General features: G+C 43.4%; 2 protein-coding genes across 3 annotated transcripts in view; one reads left to right on the top strand and one right to left on the bottom strand.

Moving 5' to 3' along the window:
• Nucleotides 1-906: 906 nt before the first annotated feature.
• Nucleotides 907-8,832, bottom strand: NDUFB3 (NADH:ubiquinone oxidoreductase subunit B3). Its single transcript, XM_083715627.1, has 3 exons — nt 8,692-8,832; nt 2,620-2,754; nt 907-1,144 (listed from the first exon to the last, which is right to left on the bottom strand). Exons 2-3 carry the CDS (start codon nt 2,751-2,753, stop codon nt 988-990), a joined length of 291 nt encoding a protein of 96 aa, XP_083571753.1. The 5' UTR covers nt 2,754; nt 8,692-8,832; the 3' UTR covers nt 907-987.
• Nucleotides 8,833-8,986: 154 nt separating this feature from the next.
• HYCC2 (hyccin PI4KA lipid kinase complex subunit 2) overlaps nt 8,987-21,790 on the top strand; it is a 49,794-nt gene continuing 36,990 nt past the window's right edge. Inside the window, exons 1-2 of one of the 2 annotated variants that reach the window (XM_083709206.1) lie at nt 8,987-9,164; nt 10,315-10,354. The gene's annotated coding sequence lies outside the window, so the exon portion shown is untranslated. The remainder of the gene's footprint in view (nt 9,165-10,314; nt 10,355-21,790) is intronic. The other variant, XM_083709207.1, reaches the window with a different exon arrangement.

The following is a 21,790-nucleotide window of genomic DNA, read 5'->3' as shown; positions in this document are numbered from 1 at the left end:
CATCTCACTTAAGAGGCCAGGGGCCAGCGCTGTCCGGAGACACTTCCGGGTCACGTGGCCAGCGTGACAAAGCTGCATCTGGCAAGCCAGAGCCGCACACGAAAACGCCGTTTACCTTCCCGCTGGTAAGCGGTCCCTATTTATCTACTTGCACCCGGAGGTGCTTTCGAACTGCTAGGTTGGCAGGCGCTGGGACCGAGTAGCGGGAGCGCACCCCGCCGCAGGGATTCGAACCGCCGACCTTTCGATCGGCAAGTCCTAGGCACTGAGGCTTTAACCCACAGCGCCACCTGCGTCCCTTAGGGTTGATTTAGGCTTATATAAATGTCCTTACTTAGGGCAGCATTCCGTTCAGCTGTTGTAGTGTAAGGAGATCTTTGGCCGTACAGCAATAGGCAAACACAAGCCCCGAGGCTGCCTGGAACATACATCCGTGTGTTGTTGTTTTTGAAGAAAGCCAGGGTAGAGTAGTGGTTAATGGTGGGAGATCTGGTTTCAAACCTCTACTCAGGCTCCAAAGCCCCCTGGGTTCTCTTGAGCTAGTCACCTTCCCTCAACCCAATCCACTTCATAGGGCGGTTGTAAAGATAAAGGAGGAGGGTGGATCGTGTGGGATATAAATGCAAATAATAGTAGCTACGGCAGCCATCTGGAGTATGCTCATAGGCAAGAACTTCCTGGTGGCAGCACACAAAGGAGTCCTCAAGTCTACAAGTTGGCCTTTTAGTTCCTTCTCCTGGTCTCTGGGCCAGTCAAATGGAACAGAAAGCTATTAGGACAAAAATAAACCAATGGCAGACATAGTTTGCTTTGCCATGACAATCCAATACGGCATAGTAATCCATGTGTGATACGTTTTAACCCCTTCCTTCCCCATGGGAGGTGAGAAAATGACAGCACAATGCCCTTTTTGAAGAACTTTAATATGCATCTTTTCATGCAAAGTCAGAATACAGCAATCGATTTGTAGCTTGGAAGAGAGGATCCTCAGTGCTGGCCCTTATCCTTTTTTGGAGGGAACAATGTATACTCAACCGCAAGAGCTACCACAAAGGCTGTGAATCCCCATTTGAATCCTTTGCGGAGAACGTCCATGATAGTGACAGGTTTTGCAAAGGTGCCCATATACCTCCAGGCTTCGTTGCTAGAGGCAAGACAAAAACAACAAAGATGAATGAAAAGTCAAGTTGTACAACTGTCTATGTTGGTCTACAAATTTAATGACATATCCTGAAGCAATATTACAGTGAAAAGTGTTGTGGTTTTTCAGGCTTGTATTCTTACAGAAGTTAACCTAAGGAAATTCATAGAAGGAAAGCTTCTTGTCTTCTCCTCTCTGCAACCCCCACAAAGTATCTCTGAATGGTCTATCCCCCCCCCCTTGAATAATGTGGGATGGAGTGTGGGGCGGGGGATGCCCAAAATGGCTTGGATGTTAAGATAGCAAAGAGAGTCCACAGAAACAAAGTTTCCCATCTCTCCTTCCTACTCTTAAGTTAGACTTTTTTGTGAGATCTGTGGCTTTTAATTATCAGTTTTGCTTACAGGTTGTGTTTATTGCTTGTGGTCTCTAATAAGAATCCATTCAGCTATAATTCACAAGCAACCATATAATTTTCCTTGCCGGTCTACTGCAATCATTGAGCTTCTGATGCCACTTTAGAATGATGAATTATTTGAAAGGACAGCTCTTTAACATGCTTGAATGCTATCCTGGGAACACTTGCTAGGCTAGTGTTTCTCAAACTTGGGTCTCCAGCTATTATTGGACTACAACTCCCATCATCCCTGACCACTGCTAGCTAGGGGTGATGAGAACTGTAGTCCAACAACAGCTGGGCGCCCACGTTTGAGAAACACTGCCAAGAATATCCAATCCCTTCCCTAGATATTACAGCACCCTGCCTTGCAAAACTCCTATGTGGCTCATAAAGGTAAAGGTAAAGGGACCCTTGACCATTAGGTCCAGTCGTGGCCGACTCTGGGGTTGCAGTGCTCATCTCGCTTTATTGGCCGAGGGAGCCGGCGTACAGCTTCCGGCTCATGTGGCCAGCATGACTAAGACGCTTCTGGCAAACCAGAGCAGCGCATGGAAACGCCGTTTTACCTTCCCGCCAGAGCAGTACCTATTTATCTACTTGCACTTTGACGTGCTTTCGAACTGCTAGGTTGGCAGGAGTAGGGACCGAGCAATGTGAGCTCACCCCGTCACAGGGATTTGAACCGCCGACCTTCTGATCGGCAAGTCCTAGGCTCTGTGGTTTAACCCACAGTGCCACCCACGTCCCTTATGTGGCTCACTTGGTACCACCTGTATAAACTTCCTTACTGTACAAAGGAAAAAAGTACATTCTTTCCTCTGCCCTCTTTTGCCTCTGATCTCCCCCATCACTAGCATATGGTCCTTGGAAGGGAATGTAGCCCCTGGGCTGAAGACAGTTCTCCACACCAATCCTAAGTATTTCAGAGGATTGTGTTCCTGAACGGACATTAAAAAAACAACCTGAACCTATTTAGAGGGGTTTGGATCTTTTCTTGTAAAAGGAGGGTATTGTCTGCTATACATAAGTCTGTGGCTGATGAAAGCAAGTGAAAGGCCGTATTTTTGCCAGCTCTTACCGAAGCCATGGATCCTTCAGACCACGCCGAGCCAACCTTTCTTGGATATCCTGTAAGGGAGTCCCCTCTACCTTCCATACTTTTGGATCAGGATATTCCACTTTGACCGGGCCATGTTCATGACCATGCCCCATGCTTCTGGAGAAAGATTGAAAAGAAAAGATAAGCAGCTCTTACAAGGTTATTTATAAAACTGCATTCAGAGCTTCTCTCTTTCTAAAATAATAGGAAACTGACCACCCACCACACAATGGCCACATAAGAAATGTGTCAAGTATTCCTTAGCAGACTGCAGTTATTCATAATAGCAGTTCAGAATACTCTAATTGGCTAAGGCCCTTTAAGAACTGGGTGGAACACCCCCACCCAGCACTTGAGCAGAACATTTAAGTAGTGCTCTATTTGCACAAGCACGACTTAGCATCTGACACCCTCTAGCATTTGCTGCAGAATAGATGGGAAGAACAGTTTTGCTCCCCCATCGTTCTCTTTTGCAAACCGAGTTGGAAAAACTGTCTCCTGAAATCACATATAAATAGGGGTGGGTGGGTGCGTCTACCCTGAAAGCCTTCCTTGTGACAATTTAACTGAGGACAATTAAATGACAAGCTACGGCTAAGGGAGGAGAAAGACAGACAGACAGACAGACAGACACACACACACACACACACACACAATGTGTGCAGAGTCAAAACTCTAGTTATTTGAATGCTCCAGCAGTACAGTATTGCCAAGGTTATACAGAAGTACTATTAAAAAAACTGCATGGAAGTAGGAGTAGAGGGATTGGTCATGCTCCTCATGAGGTTATGTCAAAGGTACAATTCAGTATTTACAATGACACTCAATACAACTATATTTCGCACAACACTTCACATTGCAAGAACTTAATTCACGAAAGGCTCATTGACACTTATGGAAATGATTCCCCTGCAATGGGGGTGCTTCCCTGAGGCAAGACATCTGGATTAAATGCAACTTTTAAAAACTGCACCTACTTTTAAGTGACAGTAAGGTGACGGGTGGCGCTGTGGGTTAAACCACAGAGCCTAGGGCTTGCCAATCAGAAGGTCGGCGGTTCAATTCCCCATGACGGGGTGAGCTCCTGTTGCTCGGTCCCTGCTCCTGCCAGCCTAGCAGTTCGAAAGCACGCAGTGCAAGTAGATAAATAGGTACCACTCCGGCGGGAAGGTAAACGGCGTTTCTGCGTGCTGCTGTGGTTCGCCAGAAGCAGCTTGGTCATGCTGGCCACATGACCTGGAAGCTGTACGCCGGCTCCCTCGGCCAGTAAAGCAAGATGAGCGCCCCATGGGAGCAAATGTCAACCACCATTTATTTATATTTTTTGGAAAGAAAGAAGAGTGATATATTAATGATCACGGTTTACTGAGTGAGGGGTTTTCCATCCCTCTGTAGTCCTGGTACCAGCATCAGTTTTCTTTCATAAAACTAAATGGAAGCCACCTGAGCTCATTGCTATCTGGTAATGCTTTGAATTCAATTTCTTGGTCATACTACGTACTAGAATGTGACAAAGATATGGATCGCAGGGAACTCACTTTTCCATGCAAATAAAACTTTCTTCTTTTTAAAATAACAACCCAGTAAGAAATATGAAAGAAAATAAAGAAACTGTACAAAAATGCAACTTTAAAAATTATCTCCAGTCAAATGAGGAAATTTCCCATTTTTAAGAGACCAATTGTGTTTAGCAGTTCAAAGCTGCAATAAACTGCATTTTAATAAACTTTATTAATTACAATTCCTTCTAAAATTAGTTTTTAAACGGCTTGCATTCCAAGAACGGCTGTACAAGATCATGGAGCCTCTATTGCTTGTGAACAAGATGTACTGACTTGCATTAGTCATCCTCCAGATCTGTACATAAGACATAATCATCATTCTGCTCTTGAAAGTACGGTACTCATTTGACTCAGCAGTTAGATAAGCACATAGAAAAGACTTTGCAAGAGTGAGACCCAGAACAATGAAACTAAAAGGGAATGAATGAATTGGCGTCTTCCCATTCTTTTGACAGATCAGAAAAAAATACTTTAATGGGTACTTCAATAAATTTTAGATGACCATTTATATTCTCAAGGCATGATGTGCCCCAACAAGGCTTTTAGTCCTTGAATGAATTATTTAGGACAACAACCAAGGGTAACATTTTAGCTTTTGGCATATGAGTAGCAACTAATATTCCCTGTTGTCGTGTTCAAGTCTGCTGCCCCTCCACCTGCCTAATGCTAATAATGCACTTGCATCTGACTGGTCAAATAGTGTCAGCATACTGGAAGAAGCGAAGATCACCAGTTTTGAAGCAACGATTCTTCAACATCAATTTCGTTGGACTGATCATGTTGTGCGGATGCCTTCCGTAGCAACTACTCTATTCTGAACTTAAAAATGGAAAGTGTAATGCTGGTGGTCAACAAAAGAGGTTTAAAGACTGTCTCAAGGCAAATCTAAAAAATGTAGTGTAAACACTGACAACTGGGAAACACTGGCCTGCGAGCGCTCCAGTTAGAGAACTGCCTTTACCAAAGGTGTCATGGGCTTTGAAGATGCTCAAACTCAGGACAAAAGGGAGAAACGTGCTAAGAGGCAGGCACGCTTGGCAAATCCACACTGTGATCACCTCCTGCCCGGAAACCAAGGACGTGTGGGTCCAGAGATGGCCTCCACAGTCACTTACGGCCTCATTGTTAAAACAGTGGTACCTCGGGTTACGTACGCTTCAGGTTACAGGTTACAGACTCTGCTAACCCAGAAATAGTGCTTCAGGTTAAGAACTTGCAATCCTATAATACTTACTTGGAAGTAAGCACCACTGAAAACACCAAGATTTACTTCTGAGCAGATACATATAGGATCACACAGCTGAACAACGAAAGGTGTTTTCATTATCAGCAAGTGTGATACTTATGCCAAATACAAAGAGCAAGTGAGTTAATGTGATATCTCAACAACAGACAAGTTTTTTTTTAAAATGGAATGAATTATTATAAAATGCCAAAATAATATAAAATGATTAATATAGCAGTTCTTTTCTTTGGCTTTTATCCCCATACGCTAGGTGCAGTAACATTAAAAAAAAGGATGAAAAGAAAACTGGAAGAAAGCAAACCGCAACTATTTCTTTTTTTAAATTGAGTTTTTAAATGCAGTTGTACTATGTAGGCAGTAGCCAGTACATGAGGGACACATCCCCCCCTCCCAGTGCTTTACTTTTCCATGGAAAACTTTGTTTCATAAGTTAATTAGGAACAATGAGTGCATGCCAAGTGCAAATAGCATTTTAGGCAAGAGTGATGATTTTGAAGCTGTAAACTTTGTTTACTAAACGCAAGCAAAACAAACATGCAAAATGTGATCACTCAGCACCAGGAAGTTTTTCAAAGGAAGCTTAATGATTTATGATGCAAATTCCCAGAATTTGCATAGCAAACTTTCCAGTTTAATGTTTTCCAGATAACCAGCACTGCTGGCAGTAGTCAAACATCAGCAGGCTGTTCTAGGCAGCAACTTTTGCCACTAATGACTGCTCTTTAGAGATGCTTTCATTTATAGCAGGGCAGCAGCAGGAGCAACTTACAGTAGATATGCTCCTTTGTTTGTCCAGATTGCTGCAGAGCCAAGCAGCATCCCTTGCTAGCAAAGGACACCATAATGATATTTAAAAAGTTACCCACCTATGCTGCAGCAATCTTGGAATATTTTACAACCCTTGACTGCACTCAGCATAGGTGGTCAGCCGACATTATCAAACTACTAAACTAACGGCAACCCTAATTTCAAGATTAAAGAATTCCTTCACCTGTAAATAAAACTAAAGTCTGGTATACAGCCACAAATATAGCTCCTTGTCTGGTGGCTGGAGGAGAATCTTGCTTGTCACAGGAAACCAAACATAAGTAATGTGCAAGCAGATGGGCTAGGAACTTTTGTGAACTTAATTGTCAGGCTGGCATACTGGTAGACTTTCTGATCAGTAGAGACTATGATGTAAATAAGGACTGAAGGACTCAGAACATCACAGAATATACATTTTTCAAAGCCTTTCTAGATAGATGCATCAGCTACACAGTTATGCCTTTTTGTTGCAAGGGATCCAGACTTGCTTAACCGAGCTGGTACTTCTGAGGTTTGTATAATACAGTTTCAAAACAATACATTTCAATTCAGTTCAAACCAATATGTGTCTGCTCCCCCCCCCCCAAAAAAAAAACCCAGCAGCGAGAAAGCTAATTTTCTACAATATAATAACTGCATCAGTAGCGGTACCAATATGTACAAAATAGTTGAGCTACTGATATGAGTATCTGTGATATGATGAGCAATGCAATTCCCCATCTCCACAATTTTGTGATTCATAAACGTCCAAGAGCAGGACTGTCCACTGTCGGTGAACTGCTCATTCTTACTTTGCTTCCTGCCGACAGCTCTACCTTGTGTGTCTGTGTATACATTAGTTTCAGCTGAGCAGCCACTGCGGTGATTCTCTCTGACACCACCACCAGAAACTCTTTTGTTCTCCTGCACAGGTGCACATATAACTCGACAGGTGTTGGGTTTTCTTTCTCTCTGCTTTCTCTCTCCCAACACCCGTATCCTAAGAATGCCATGCCCTTCCACTAAGGAACATACACAGGGTTACCCCACAGCTAAACCACTGAGCCACTTGGGCTTGCCAATCAGAAGGTTGGTGGTTCGAATCCCTATGAAAGGTTGAGCTCCCGTTGCTCTGTCCCAGCTCCTGCCAACTTAGCAGCTCGAAAGCATGCCAGTGCAAGTAGATAAACAGGTACCGCTCCGGCGGGAAGGTAAACAGCGTTTCTGTGCGCTCTTGTTTCCTTCATGGTGTCCCGTTGTGCCAGAAGCAGTTTAGTCATGCTGGCCAACATGACCTGGAAAGCTGTCTGTGGACAAACACCGGCTCCCTCAGCCTGAAAAGCGAGATGAGCGCCTCAACCCCAGAGTCTCCTTTGACTGGACTTAGCCATCCAGGGGTCCTTTGTTGTTTAGTCATTTAGTCATGTCCGACTCTTTGTGACCCCATGGACCAGAGCACGCCAGGCACTCCTGTCTTCCACTGCCTCCCGCAGTTTGGTCAAACTCATGCTGGTAGCTTCGAGAACACTGTCCCACCATCTCGTCCTCTGTTGTCCCCTTCTCCTTGTGCCCTCAATCTTCCCCAACATCAGGGTGTTTTCCAGGGAGTCTTCTCTTCTCATGAGGTGACCAGAGTGTTGGAGCCTCAGCTTCAGGATCTGTCCTTCCAGTGAGCACTCAGGGCTGATTTCCTTCAGAATGGATAGGTTTGATCTTCTTGCAGTCTATGGGACTCTCAAGAGTCTCCTCCAGCCCCATAATTCAAAAGCATCAATTCTTCAGCGATCAGCCTTCTTTATGGTCCAGCTCTCACTTCCATACATCACTACTGGGAAAACCTTAGCTTTAACTATACGGACCTTTGTTGGCAAGATGATGTCTCTGCTTTTTAAGATGCTGTCTAGGTTTCTCATTGCTTTTCTTGCCATGGCGAACGGGCTTGAACAACTCAGAGAAGCTATGAGCTATGCCGTGCAGGGCCACCCAAGATGGACAGGTCATAGTGAAGAGTTTTGACCAAACGTGATCCACCTGGAGCAGGAACCTGCAAGCCCGTCCAGTATCCCTGCCAAGAAAACTCAGGGGTCCTTTACCTTATCCTAATAATAATAACAACTTATTTATACCCCGCCCACCTGGCTGGGTTTCCCCAACAACCCTGCAAGCTAGATCTGCTTAATCGACCGACCGTTACTAAAGGTATTCAACGGACTACCAAGATGCCTTTGATTTCAAGATGCATCAACTACCGTGATGTATTGAGTAGCCCCGTTCAGAACAGGACGAAGTGCAGCCAACCACCGCCTCGAAAGCCTTGCGTCTTTTATCGGTGACCCTGATGACTAGGGCAAGGAGCAAGGCTTCCCAGTCTCGGAAGGGAACATAAAAGGGGAGCCTGCGGGGGGGGGGGCGGAGAAACAAACGTTAAAAGCAAGAGGAACCTGTACCATCCCATACCTCGAGGCTCGGTGACCCCTTTCAGCAGGACTTCAGGGAGCCTAACCGGAAGCGGAAGCCAGTCCTCTCTTTCCAAGCTCGTCAGGGAAACCTAGCCCAGCTCAAGACGTTCCGCTTAAGGAAAAAAGGCGAGGCGGCATTTTCCGGGTTCGGAAGCTCCGCCCCTTTTCCTTCAGGCTGTGAGCGGCGCCGCGCTTTCCCATTGGCTGTAAGGTCTTCCCCGCGCGCCCCTCGGAGGGAAGCCAATGAATGCCGCGCTTGCTTGGGGCGGGCCAATGGGCGGACGCCTTGTTACGTTGCCGGAGACGCTAACAGGGACTGGAGGAGGAGTGAGCGCGGGGAGGTCGGCGGCGGGGGGAGGGGGAAGCTGTGGAGAAGGAGAAAGCGAGGCATTAGCAACAGCGCCAGCAGTAATGGTGGCGGCGGCTGAGGCGGCGAGAGGCTGCTGCGGTTGACGCCGGTCCTTCCCGCAGGTGGGTAGGCGAGCCTCTCCCTCTTCCCCGCTTCTCGTCCCTCGCTTTCGGTGTGAGGGAGGATGGGGGGAAGGGACTGGACGGGGGGCTTCGGAAGCGGCTGAGGCGCCGCTTCTCGGCTGTGACAGCTTCCTACCCCCGCTGCCCCTTCCTCCTCCTCCTCCTGCGCCCCGTTGCAGGCAGGTGTTTCTTCGGCCTCCTTTCGCCGCTCTGGCTCTGAGCCTCCTCTCAGCACCGCCACAGTATAAACAGGTAGCAGCAGCAGCAGCAGCAGCAGCCCTTTCCTTACCCTTGGCAAAGTGGAGCCTCTCTGACGTGACCATTTCTCTCTCTCTCCCGCCCCCCCTTCTTCTCTTTGCCCTCCTCCCTCTTCTTCCAAGACCGGGTTTCCTTTCCTCCCAAAGCAAAGCTTTATTTCACTCCTCCACCCGCTGGCTTTTAGGCAAAGCTTCCCTTCTCCAAAATCTCACAGTTGTTACCGGGGCGGTTTTCATCAAAAAACAACACCGCCACAAAACATCGCCTCACTGTGTATTCTGCTTACAAGACATCTGATGATGTCCTGGCTTCAAGCTTGCACCTACTGGTGTTTTATTTTTATTTCTTCCCCCAAGGTACTTGAGGCCTCTCATTGCACCCTCGAGGTTGACTCCTTCCTTGAAGGATTGGCAGCACGCTTTGCCCACCTTCAGAATAAAGAGAGGAGACCCCTTTTCTAGTTGGCAATACATCTCTTGGTTTGTGCTGCGTTGATCTCCGAGATGTCGAAGCGATTCCTTTCTAAGCAAAGTCCCTCACTGCGCTGCCATCCCTTTCTCAATTGGTGCTTGGGAACCCTCCTTTTAACACATTAACTCATGATACAGTGTGGGAAATGTGACTGGGCAAATTTAGTAGGGACACATTGATATCTGCAGGTTATGCAACCTCTCGACTACATTGCACATGCAGACATCCACCTACAGAGCTTGTATAGTGGACGTACATTGGCACACATTGTGTTCATGTAAACATGTAGGCTTTTGAAGTTGAGTGTGAAAAGCTGCCATATTAGCATCTGTACATTCAACTTTGAATACAGCTTCCTTAAGATAATAGATTGGGTTGATGGGTTTACTGATAGTCAACCGGTTTTGTTTTTCTCCCCCAGGAAGAGCGGAAGACCAGCGTTTTATAATCTACAGTGGGAGGTAAGTGCAAGTTCAGTATTTCCTTAGAGAAGGATATTAATTCTATTGATTATAGCTTTGTTCCCTCAAGTAATTGCTTTTAGGGACTTTGTAGGTATTTCAAAGGGATGAGTAAGATCTATGTTAAGGTGTCTCCTGGAGATGATTTTTACTTGTCAGTCAGATGCCATTATGCAGGCTGGCTGGCTAATGCACCTGAACTGTGTAGTCTGTTCCATCTCTCCTGTGTTGAAAGGGCTGAGTATGCAGCTGTTTCATGGGTCAAAATAAAACTGTAATTCTACTAAGTTTCGCTTATTTTCTTGCATCTAGAAGCAGAATAGGATAACTAATAATAGTTATAAGAGAGAGATAATTTTTTAGCATGTTTGTGTCAGACATTTAAAATGCCTTATTTAGAGTAAGCTTCCATTAACTATAGTCTTGTTTAATCAGTTATCTTAGAACATTTGTTAACTTCTGTTATGAGATAATTAAAGACTGGAGAAAAGAGCTTGTGAAAGAACAAGCTTCCCATCTAAACAAGATGTAGTCATTGTGGTGCTCTTCAAATGTTGTAGACTACAACTCCCATTATTCCTGAACATTGTCTATGTTAGCTGGGTCTTACGGTACTTGTCATTCAAAACATCTGGAGGGCACTAAATTGGCCATCCCAGATATAAAACATTTGGACTACTGTTTTCTGTCTTTATTTGGTTTCATAGTTTATATCTTCTTCAAGAGAAGGTCTGATAGATGGATAGCCTCTCTAGTTCCTGGGATGCAATGACAAACTAGGTGGAAGTAAAGTTGTCTTTACAGGCTTGGCTTTGCATAAGATGTAAAACTGATTAGAATATTGTACTATATCTTTAGGCAAATATGCTTACTGGTTTATGAAGTCCATTCTATGTTAACTGTTCGTGTTAACTGTATATATTGCTTCCTGTTTTTTAAGTATGCTCAGCCTTATAATGTTACTTTTTAGGGAATTTTTTTGATACCCTATTTTTTCTATCCATAACACTTTTCACTGGACACACAATTTGCCTGTTGTAGCAGAATAGGCTAATATGTTGGGGGTGGGGCTGATGTTTACATTGGTCTTAACTGGATGTGTAGACTGCTCAAGATGCATAAGCTGTGACTTGCCTCTGGAGCCTTGTGGGGCTGAGCAAAACTATATTGTTAGCAATAGCATGCCTAGGGGATGGGGAGAGTCACTTTTCTTTGTACAGGAAGATTAGTTGTAATTTTGGTTTATCCCACTGATTTTTGTTTCAGTGGATGGAGGTGGGGGGATAGAGGATACTTAAGAACATAGTCATTGGTATTTTGACCTTCACGCTTTTTACATACCCAAAAGGCCATCATAGGCACATTACACAAGGTATTGGTGGTACTCTTCAAAAGTGTTATGAAGAATGGGCAAGATTGTTCAAACAACATAAAACAAGGGAGAATTCTGATAATTGTTACGCACACACCTCATGTGCATAGTAAATGCTCTCCTATGGGTGGTTATATAGGTCTACACATGCGATTACCCTATTTTCTGTAACTTTGCTGTAATTTTTTCTCTGATAACAGTAGCAAAATGTGAAGATTATGCATAAACCTTCTTTCACAAAACTTTTGTAAAAGTTTGTAAATGCAGGTGTAGACCCATGTAGCTCCTAAATACGCAATAACAAGTAATAAATGCAATTATTATTTTTTCATAAAAGTGTCCCAAAGCGACTTATAAATAGCAATTGTGAATTAATGTACATTTTGAGGGTTGCTCCCAAACCATTACTTGCACCCCTACAATCTAGTTTGCATCTTATATTTTAACGTACCTAATTTATCATTACTTCTTCTACTCCTAGCATAGTCCAGAAATGCACTTGAGTTTTCTGTGTGTCTCACTTGCTGTAGGCTTCAGTGAGGCCTGGATTTGACCCATAAAGACCCATGACTGTCTCTTGGAAGGTTGAAGGGAGGTTTGTGTAGAGGCTTGCACTGTCTGACAGATGGTATCTATGGACCTACAGAGATATCCATGGAATAACATAATGGTTGCATCTTAGTGGATCTTAGGAACTGGCTTCTCATTTGTACAGTTCTCAGAACAGAAAGCAGATGAATGTAATGAGATGCATGTTGTAGATGTGATATGAGGTCATCTTCGGTCATTGCTGCCAAGGTATATTCAGTGTTTACCCAGTAGCTCTTTCTTTCTGCAGCCTTGACTAACAACCTATACTCCTGGACAGAGAAAAGCAGCAGAAAGCTACTGCTTTTTGGATCTTGAAATGTTTTGCTTAAGAATGTCATCCCCGCCTTTGACAATGGGAATGTTTGACCAAACCTGTTGCTGTTGCTACAGTTCTGCACTGTTGAGCTCGGTAGACTAAACATTTTCTTCCTGTTCATTGTTCCATTTGGGTTTTTCCCCCTTGCCCTCTCTTTATTAGTAGGACAGCACAGAGAAATGTTCTGTGTTTTCTCTTTTTTAATGTAGTAAAAAGACTAGACGGTTTCAAAAACTAAGCTAGGGGACTTTGGTTATAAAAGATCTCATCAATATGGTCTCATCCCTAGTTTTCTTATACTTCGTTTGAGTACATCCTGTACTGTACAAGGATGCTCATTCAAGAGGAACTGTCCTACCCTCTTCTCCCCACTGAGCCTGCCCTATTCTCCTACAATACCAAATTACAAAGCCTTACTGCATGGAAGCTTGATTTGAGACAAATGAGACCTGATGGTCTTGAGGTGACATTGCTTTACAGTTAATCTGTCCTTTCAGCAGTTCTGTCCATGGGCTAGGTAAATATTATCCAAATAGAAACCTGATATTGTATGCTACAAGGAATGCCTTCTGCAGCAGGTGTTACGGGTCCTTGTAGAAGCTGATGGTTGTGATACAAAGGGATGAAAGAGAATGTTCCATTTGGGCACCTACAGCTTTTGCATTGTTTCCATTTTGAAGCTACCTCATAGAAACCCTATCCCCTAGACCAGTGTTTCCCAACCTTGTGCCTCCAGATGTTTTTGGCCTACAACTCCCATCATCCCTGACCACTGGTCTTGCTAGCTAGGGATGATGGGAGTTGTAGGCCAAAAACATCTGGAGGCACAAGGTTGGGAAACACTGCCCTAGACTTAAGACGGCAAAAGCAACTGGGGATTGACAAATGAGCTCTTGGAAGGGAAACTACAACTGTTACAAATATAATATTTTCCCCTTGGGTTTGCCTTTAACACATCCCATGGACCAAGCAGCTTAAAAAAGGAGGAGGGGACTTTAAGAGCTGGAAATACGGAGTCTTTCTTCATCCCCAGCCCCTGTTTCCTGTGAAAACAGCCCTGAGTTTTATGGAAGATTAGTATTGAAAGACGTGAATTTGATTGCAAGTGTTCCTCCGGATTGTGAATGATAGTAGGATCTAAAAAATAGTGAAACTAGTTCTGAGAGTCCAAAGGGGCCACTAGACTTGTTTTTCCTCAAACAGCAGCCTGCTCATGTCACATGGCAAACTGTGAAATTCCTTTCAGGCTCATGTGAATTAGGTACCATTCAGTTTCTGGTACAGTACACAGTAGAATCATGTTTCAAAGCAAACTAGGGGCTAATTTGCCATGTGTTCACCTTCTAGCATTTTTTTTAGGATAGACAATGCTAGTGAATAACATTTCACTACATATTTAATTGATTTAATCTGTTCAATGAAATGAAAACTCTGAGCCTCTTTGAAGATTAGTGTTGTCTGTTGGTTTCCAAAGGTATCCTAATGAAAGAACACTGTAGAGAAAGCAGGCTTACTGTTCTTTTTGCAAGCCCTGATGGCAGTAGCCTAAAAATTTGCTAAGAAGCTTTTCATAGTTCTTCTTTTCCCACTGCAGTTGTAGCTGTGTGTGTGTGTTAGTAAAACTATTTTTAAAATTATTGCATTGCCTCGAGAAGTAAATAAACTATATCAATGTTTATTTATACTCTCCCAGAGCAAAAAAGCCCTCACAGTAACAAATTCAGCATGTTAGATAATTTTGAAGTGATTGTTTGAAAATTAAATCCCACATGACCAAATGGACAAAGGAATAGGGCCATGTGTTTATCTCTTCTTTAATATTGTTTGTTACCTTTTAGTTCATAAAGGGAAATGAGGGTAAAGAAAAATATCCTGTAGGTAATAATAACAATAATTTTATTATTTGTACGTCACCCATCTGACTGGGTTGCCCCAGCCACTCTGGGCTGCTTCCTGCAAAATATAAAAACATAATAAAACATTAAACATTAAAACTTTCCCTATACAGGGCTGCCTTCAGATGTCTTCTAAAAGTTGTTTATCCCTTTCACATCTGATGGAAGGGCATTTTACAAGGCAAGCACCACTACTTAGAAGGCTCCTTGTCTGGTTCCCTGTAACCTCACTTCTTGTGAGCGAACAGTCAGAAGGCCCCTTGGAGCTGGACCTCATTGCTGAGCTGAACTATAGGGGTGGAGATACTCCTTCAGATATGCAGGGCTGAGGCTGTTTAGGGCTTTAAAAGGTCAGCACCAGCACTTTGAATTGTGTTTGGAAACGTACTGGGAGCTAATGTAGATTCTTTAGGATTGGTGTTACATGATCCTGGCAGTCACTCCGCAATCTAGCTGTCACATTCTAAATTAGTTGTAGTTTCTGAGTCACCTTCAAGGTAGCCCTACGTAAAGCACATTGTTCTATTCCAAGTAGGGGATAACTAGAGCATGTACCACTGTGGTGAGACAGTATGCAGGCAATTAGGGTCTCAGCAGGGGTACCAGATGCAGCTGGTAGACAGCCACTCTGAACACAGAATTTACCTGTGCCTCCATGGACATCTGTGAGTCCAAAATTACCCCCTAGGCTGTGCACAGTTACCCCATTTAGGATCAGGGAGTCCCCCACACCTCCCCCCCCCCACAGAAACAGTACATCTGTCTTGTCTGGATTCAACCTCAATCGTTTACTGCCATCCATCCTCCACCCACCTCCAGACACAGAGTACATTCACTGACTTCACTAGTTCTGATTTAAACTAGAGGTAGAGCTGGGTATCATACTGGTGAACACCCAGCCCAAACCCCCTGATGATCTTTCCCACCATCTTCCTATAGATGTTATAAAGCATGGAGGAGAGGACATCAACCAGTGTGACAAAGGTGGTTTCATTCTCATGATGGAGCCTGAATCCCATTTGAAAGGGATCCAAATGGTTGACATCCTCCAGATTAGAGTGTGCTCAAGCACCTTGCCCAGGAATGGAAGATTTGAGACTGGGTGATAATTGGCCATAATGGTCGGTTTTTTAATAAGCAGTTTAATAACCACTACTTTAAGTGGTTATCCAGGAAGACTACCTCACACGGGGAAGCATTCACCACCGCATGGAGCCCATTGCCTAGCCCTGCCTAGGAGACAGGGTGGGCAAGGGTCCAGGAGACAGGCGGTCAGTTTCATTTGTAGTTGAACATGGCCTCAGCTGCACTAAAAACGTGCAAGGAAAGCATTTTCTTTAATGGAGTATGAAGGAAAATTCCTAAAGCACTTCACTGAGCAGGCATTTTCCATTTTCTTACGTAGATGTTTATAGTGGATTATGCCACATTTGTTTCATGTGGTATAGGCATTCACTTACCTCCAGAAGTGAATGTCCATATTTGCACACCTGATATTTGACATCCTACATAGCTCAAAGACTACAGTGGTTTAATAATTTTGTGATCCTTCATTCAGATGACGAAATGAAGAGCTGAGAGAATTCCAGTTAGCTAAGGCTCTCTAACTGGATTTCTTACTCAATGATGTAATGTGCTTCCAGGGATTCCCTTTCCTAGTTTGTTTTTGGAATTGATCCCACTAGTCAATAAGCCTCAGCTCAAAGTGTATCTCTCACAAGGGAAAACTTCAGGCACTTAATCTGTTCTGTTCTGTCATGTGCTGACATGCCTCCCCACTTCTAGTTGTAATGCTTGAATTGCATGTTTTGCGGAAATATTGGGCATGTATTTTGCCCTCCCAGAAAAATAAACAGCAATGAATAACTGATAATTACAGTTTGACTAATTCTAAAACTAAAGTTGCATTCCTGTGCACACTTGTTTGAGAGGAAGTGCCATATAAATTGGTGAGGCATCTGCTGAGTAAATATGACTAGAATTCTTCTGGAAAACTGCCTGACATATCGTCCTGAAATCTTCATATCTTCTAAGGATGCAGCTGGTATTCCTGTACATATATGCATTTTGGAGTTGAATAGATTTTGTTTAGTGTAAAATAGTATTTGCATACTATCTTTTATTATAGATAATTGGTAAAATGGGGACACTGTTTTTACCAAATTGAAATATAATTTATATTTCTAAAATGTTTACATGCCTTACACCTGCTTTTCCTTCCTGGGTTTCCCTCCCCCTCCTCTTCCTGGTTCTTACTAGGCACACATCACTTTTCTTCTGTCTGTCCTTCTGTCGGATGTGATCCCAGAGCAACCTCACAAATTGTATTCTTCAGACACTAGGGCTAAAATCAACTGGGATCACTGGCTTTTCAGATGATGGTGATTTTTTTTATGTTGCTTATCTTAAAAAATAATCCAAAGCAGTTTTCAAAGGAACAAATTAACATAAACACAGATCCCCTGGAAAGCTTTCATGTAACATTCAGAAAGCTTTAGTTTGTGAAAACAATAAGCAAAAGTATGTCACTGTCTGTGGGGAATTGCATTAAAGAGCAATGAGCTACTCACATGTCAGGCAGTTTAATGTTAAATCAGTTGTTTTAATTATGAGAGAAGCATCTGTTTACTCCTTCCGTTTGTGCTACAGGACAAAGAATGCTGGACAGTAACAACACATATATGTGACATGTGCACACAACTTCAGAGATGATGCACACTTTATCTAAGTGGTAATGTTTGCATCCAGAGAAGATTTGGCAGAACTCTGCTCATACCGCAGGACTTTCCTGTCTCTTCTCCCACTGCAGTCCACTGTGCTCCCCCAAAGAGTTGATGCACCCTCTGGATCTGTGTTGGATGGGCACAGCAGAAGAACTGGAAAATTGGAGGAATTCGGTTAATCTGATTTGCCTAAACAGAAGTGGTCATTTTGCTAGCACAAGACATATCTGGAACCAAGCCAAAAGCATTATAATGCAGTCGGAAATGTAACTTCACATGAATGTAATAGTAAATGTTGGTAGCAATGGCAAACGGAAGATTAAAAAAAAGATCGCTGTAGTGAGTCACTAAAAGATTGCCTTTTCTCAGACTCGTTTTAATATTGTGTGGCAGGTTAGAATGAACTATTGAAGGTGGAGAGGTCATGGGGTGCCAAAAAGGTTTTGTTTTGTTTTGTTGCAAAGGCTGCTTGATCAGGTGATGGTTGTAGTTGCTTTGATATGCCCATCTAAGTTCTAGGGAAACTTGTATAGTACCTCCCAAAAGAAGAGTTACCTGTATTTTAGGTTAAGGTTACCAGATTTTGTTCAATGAATCCGGGGACACTTTCCAAATTCAATGGATTTTCTATGGGGATGGTTTGTAAATCCAGGGACTGTCCCCGGGAAACGGGGACGTCTGGGAACCTTATTTTAGGTACTTCCTGGATGGGAGGTTGCCGAGAGGGGGGGGATGTACAGGTTATATCAGAGATTACCGTATTTTTCGCCCCATAGGATGCACTTTTCCCCCTCCAAAAATGAAGGGGAAATGTGTGTGCGTCCTATGGGGCAAATGCAGGCTTTCGCTGAAGCCTGGAGAGCGAGAGGCATCGGTGCGCACCGACCCCTCTCGCTCTCCAGGCTTCAGGAAGCTATCCGCAAGCCTTGCAAGCCCAGCGGGAGTTCCCACGGGCTCACAAGGCTTGCAGGCAGCAGCCTGCAGCCCCGGCAAGTGTCCGCAAGCCTTACGCGCCCGGCGGGAGGTCCCGCCGGGCGCGCAAGGCTTGGGGCGGCAGCCTGCCACCCGAAGCACGCGGAGCCCTCCGGAGGGCTCCCCGTGCTTCGGGTGAGTGTCTGCAAGCCTTGCGCGCCCGGTGGGAGGTCCTAATGGGCGCGCAAGACTTGGGGCGGCAGCCTGCAGCCCGAAGCACGCGGAGCCCTCCGGAGGGTGCCCCGTGCTTTGGGCAGGTGTGCGCAAGGCTTGGGGCGGCAGCCGCGGCTGGGGGGAGAAATATATTTTTTTTATTCATTTCCCTCCCAAAAAACAAGGTGCGTCCTATAGGACGAAAAATACGGTAAATGGAGGTTTAGATTGTTTTGTAGGGCATATCAAGCCAAGCAGTCTTCTCAGACCAACTTGCTAGCATCTGATATTCCTAGTTCCCATTTCCCTCTCTCTGTCCTAATCCTAGCTGCTGTATTTCTTTATAATGGTACTCTTATCACGCTGCAACTGAGATAGAGGAGGAGCCATAGCTCAGTGATGGAGCAAATGTTTTACATTCAGAGGGTCCCAGATTCAATCCCTGGCATCTCCAACTAAAAGGATCTGATAGATGCTGGGAAATGCCACTACCTGATTATGGAAAGTTGCTGCCATTGAGTTGGTTCTCAGTTAGATTAGATTATTCTCATATTACCTGCCTTGTACTGTACAAAGTACAGTGGTACCTCGGGTTGCATACGCTTCAGGTTACATACACTTCAGGTTACATACATTTCAGATTGCAGACTCCACTAACCCAGAAATAGTACCTCGGGTTAAGAACTTTGCTTCAGGATGAGAAGAGAAATCGCGCAGCGGCAGCGGGAGGCCCCATTAACTAAAGTGGTGCTTCAGGTTAAGAACGGATCTCCGAAATGAATTAAGTACGTAACCAGAGGTACCACTGTAGAGCAGGAGAGAAATATTTTAAATAAATGTTTGATACCCTCTTCACCTGCAGCTTCACGTAATGCATACTAAATTGTTTTCAAAACCAACGGGAATTTAATCAGCAAGTTCTGATGTAAAAATTAAAAGTAAGAAAATTCCACCATGAAGGGCTTGCACATGAATCCCAGCTGGAATGTACTGGAGTATATTGACCTCTTCCCTGCCAGGAGAATATTATTCCATGAAGTTGGGTTGACTGTCTTGAGCTCTCTAAGTTGCAGAACTATGGAGAAGTATTAAGTATTTTCTCTTTGGTGGCTGATAATAAAGGGCACAACAGATTAATGAACAAAAACTGTTTTTAAGATGTAAAAACTAAATAACCCTGATGAAATTGGTTTTCTCACTGAATTCCACTTTCAGTTGAAACAAAAGTTAATCTTTAAGGTATGTGTTTAAGTTTTCATGCAAACACAATGTCAGTTCAGCACCTTGGTTTTAATTAATCTTCCTGCAGTTCATCCATAACCTCATTATTTTATAATTGTTACTTGGTTGGTCACATCCATACATTTGCCCCACAAATTAAGTGTTTAACTTCAGCAAAGTGTAAATACAAGGGTCTATAATTCTTGGATGGCCTTGACAGCTCAGCCAAAAATTGTGGCCACAAGATTGTGGGTAGCCTGCAGGAAAGGGTGCTGTGGAGTGCATGGGATTTGGCTGCTGTTCAGAGTTGCATAGTGTCTCTCCACAGCCTTCTGCTTCCCTTTCCTGTGTGGGAGCAGGAAATAGGGGCTTGGTACTTTGTCCCTTCATGGTAGAGAAACTCTACCATGCAATAAACAGCCCCCTAGTCTTATTGCGAAGATTGAAGCTGCAGAGAGGCAGGAATCACCAGTCAGTCCATCGTCACCTCCTCAGCTTTTAGTTTAGGGATTGGGGTTTGTTTTTTTTGCCAAATGTAACACTTAATGATCTCTCAGACCTGAGGAGTAGCTGGTTTCTGTATTGTTGGATTGCTGGCTTCAGATCTGAAGAATAACTGTGCCATGTAAACAATAGGCAGCATTGTATTTAACTATTCAGTAGCATAGTAAATTATTAAACTAGTATTAGAGGGCAGAGAATCTTGTTCATTTTATTTTTCTTGTGTACCTGTTGCAGCAATATTTTCCGCTAGCAGGGCATAAAATGTCATAGGGCTTTTTTGGTAGTTTTTTAATGCAAGCTTTTAAAAACACCTATTTTTGTAGGATAAGTAATTCTTCCCTCCCTCCATAAACATATGATATGTAACCTAAGCATCTTATTAATTAGTGAGATTATTAATTTGTCTGTACAGCATAGGTAACAGTTTTTGTGTGTTTCTGCCTGTCACTTTGTTGGTCTGTGCTCTGGCAGAGCTCCCTCTTACTGTAGTAAGGTCTTCTCTTGCCAGAGACAGCCACACATATATATGATGTACTGAGGCCCTTTGTGTATTCAATTTCTCCATTTTATTTAAGAAAGGGCAACATCTTGTGTATGTGGATGTAGGCCTAAAACTGTTAAATTGGTTTTGTCAGTATTTCAGAATCTTTCCATTGAATGTTTCATACCATATTCTAAGCATATGCTCGTGGAATAGATAAGTAGATACAAAACTGGGAAAAATGTATATTCTGGAAACATAGTTGTAGGAAGCCACAGAAGCAGTTGATTTAACCATACTGCTTATTCTTTTAATTTCTTTTCATGTTCCCAGGTCTGCTAAAAAAATAGTAAATAAAGTGCAATTTTACAACAATTAAATAAACAAATGAGAACAGTGACAGCATCATGTAGATAGTAAAACTAAAGTTATCCAAGTTAAAAATGCTAACATTAGCAATTCTCAAAAGCCTTGGAAAACAACAGTTTTTGCTTGGTACCTAAATGATGGCAATGAAGATCCCATGTGACCTCCCTAGGGAGCCCATTCCAAAGGCAGGAGCCACAACAGGAAAGATTGTATTCTTAGTCCTAACCAGCTGCATTCTACAGACTGGGGGGGGGGGGGCATCCTGAGAGAAATTATTTCAGTTGGTGGGCAGATTTGACACTTGGAAGCTCAGCTCTCAACGCGTATCTGCTATCACTGTCCAGTGAACATCTCTCTAATATGATGTCATGCTTCTTGACGTTGCCCTGTGGCAGCCTAGCCAGGGTTTTATTTGTTGTTGGCACAGCAAGTCTTATATGGCCAGAACAACCAAGTTTCAACTACTGTTGGCTCCATTGCCTTTTAGCATTGCCTTTTAGGAGCCAACAGATATACTAGGAATAAGAATGGATTATTCTTGCGTATCTCACTTAAATTTCATGTTGCTGTTATTTGTATAATACAGTTTTGAATCTGAAATTGTATATGGATTTGTTAATGATTCTGAATTGGTCAAGCAGTTTTGAGAGTGCAGTTGCCATGATTTGAGAGGAATTGGTTTGGCACTAGAACATGGGACATGAAGCTTATTGGGAAATTATAATTTGTAGCATTTGTTTCTTCATAAATTTCTCTTGTGAACTCTGTTTATGATTTCTCTTTTAGTTGTACATCTATGCTTGTTTTTACATGTTGGGTGTGATTCCCACTTCAGTTAA

Source organism: Podarcis gaigeae (genome assembly GCF_964106915.1).
Source record: "Podarcis gaigeae genome assembly, chromosome: 1".
Taxonomy (NCBI): domain Eukaryota; kingdom Metazoa; phylum Chordata; class Lepidosauria; order Squamata; family Lacertidae; genus Podarcis; species Podarcis gaigeae.
Note: the sequence above shows the minus strand (reverse complement) of the source record. Positions and strands in the feature narration are given on the sequence as shown.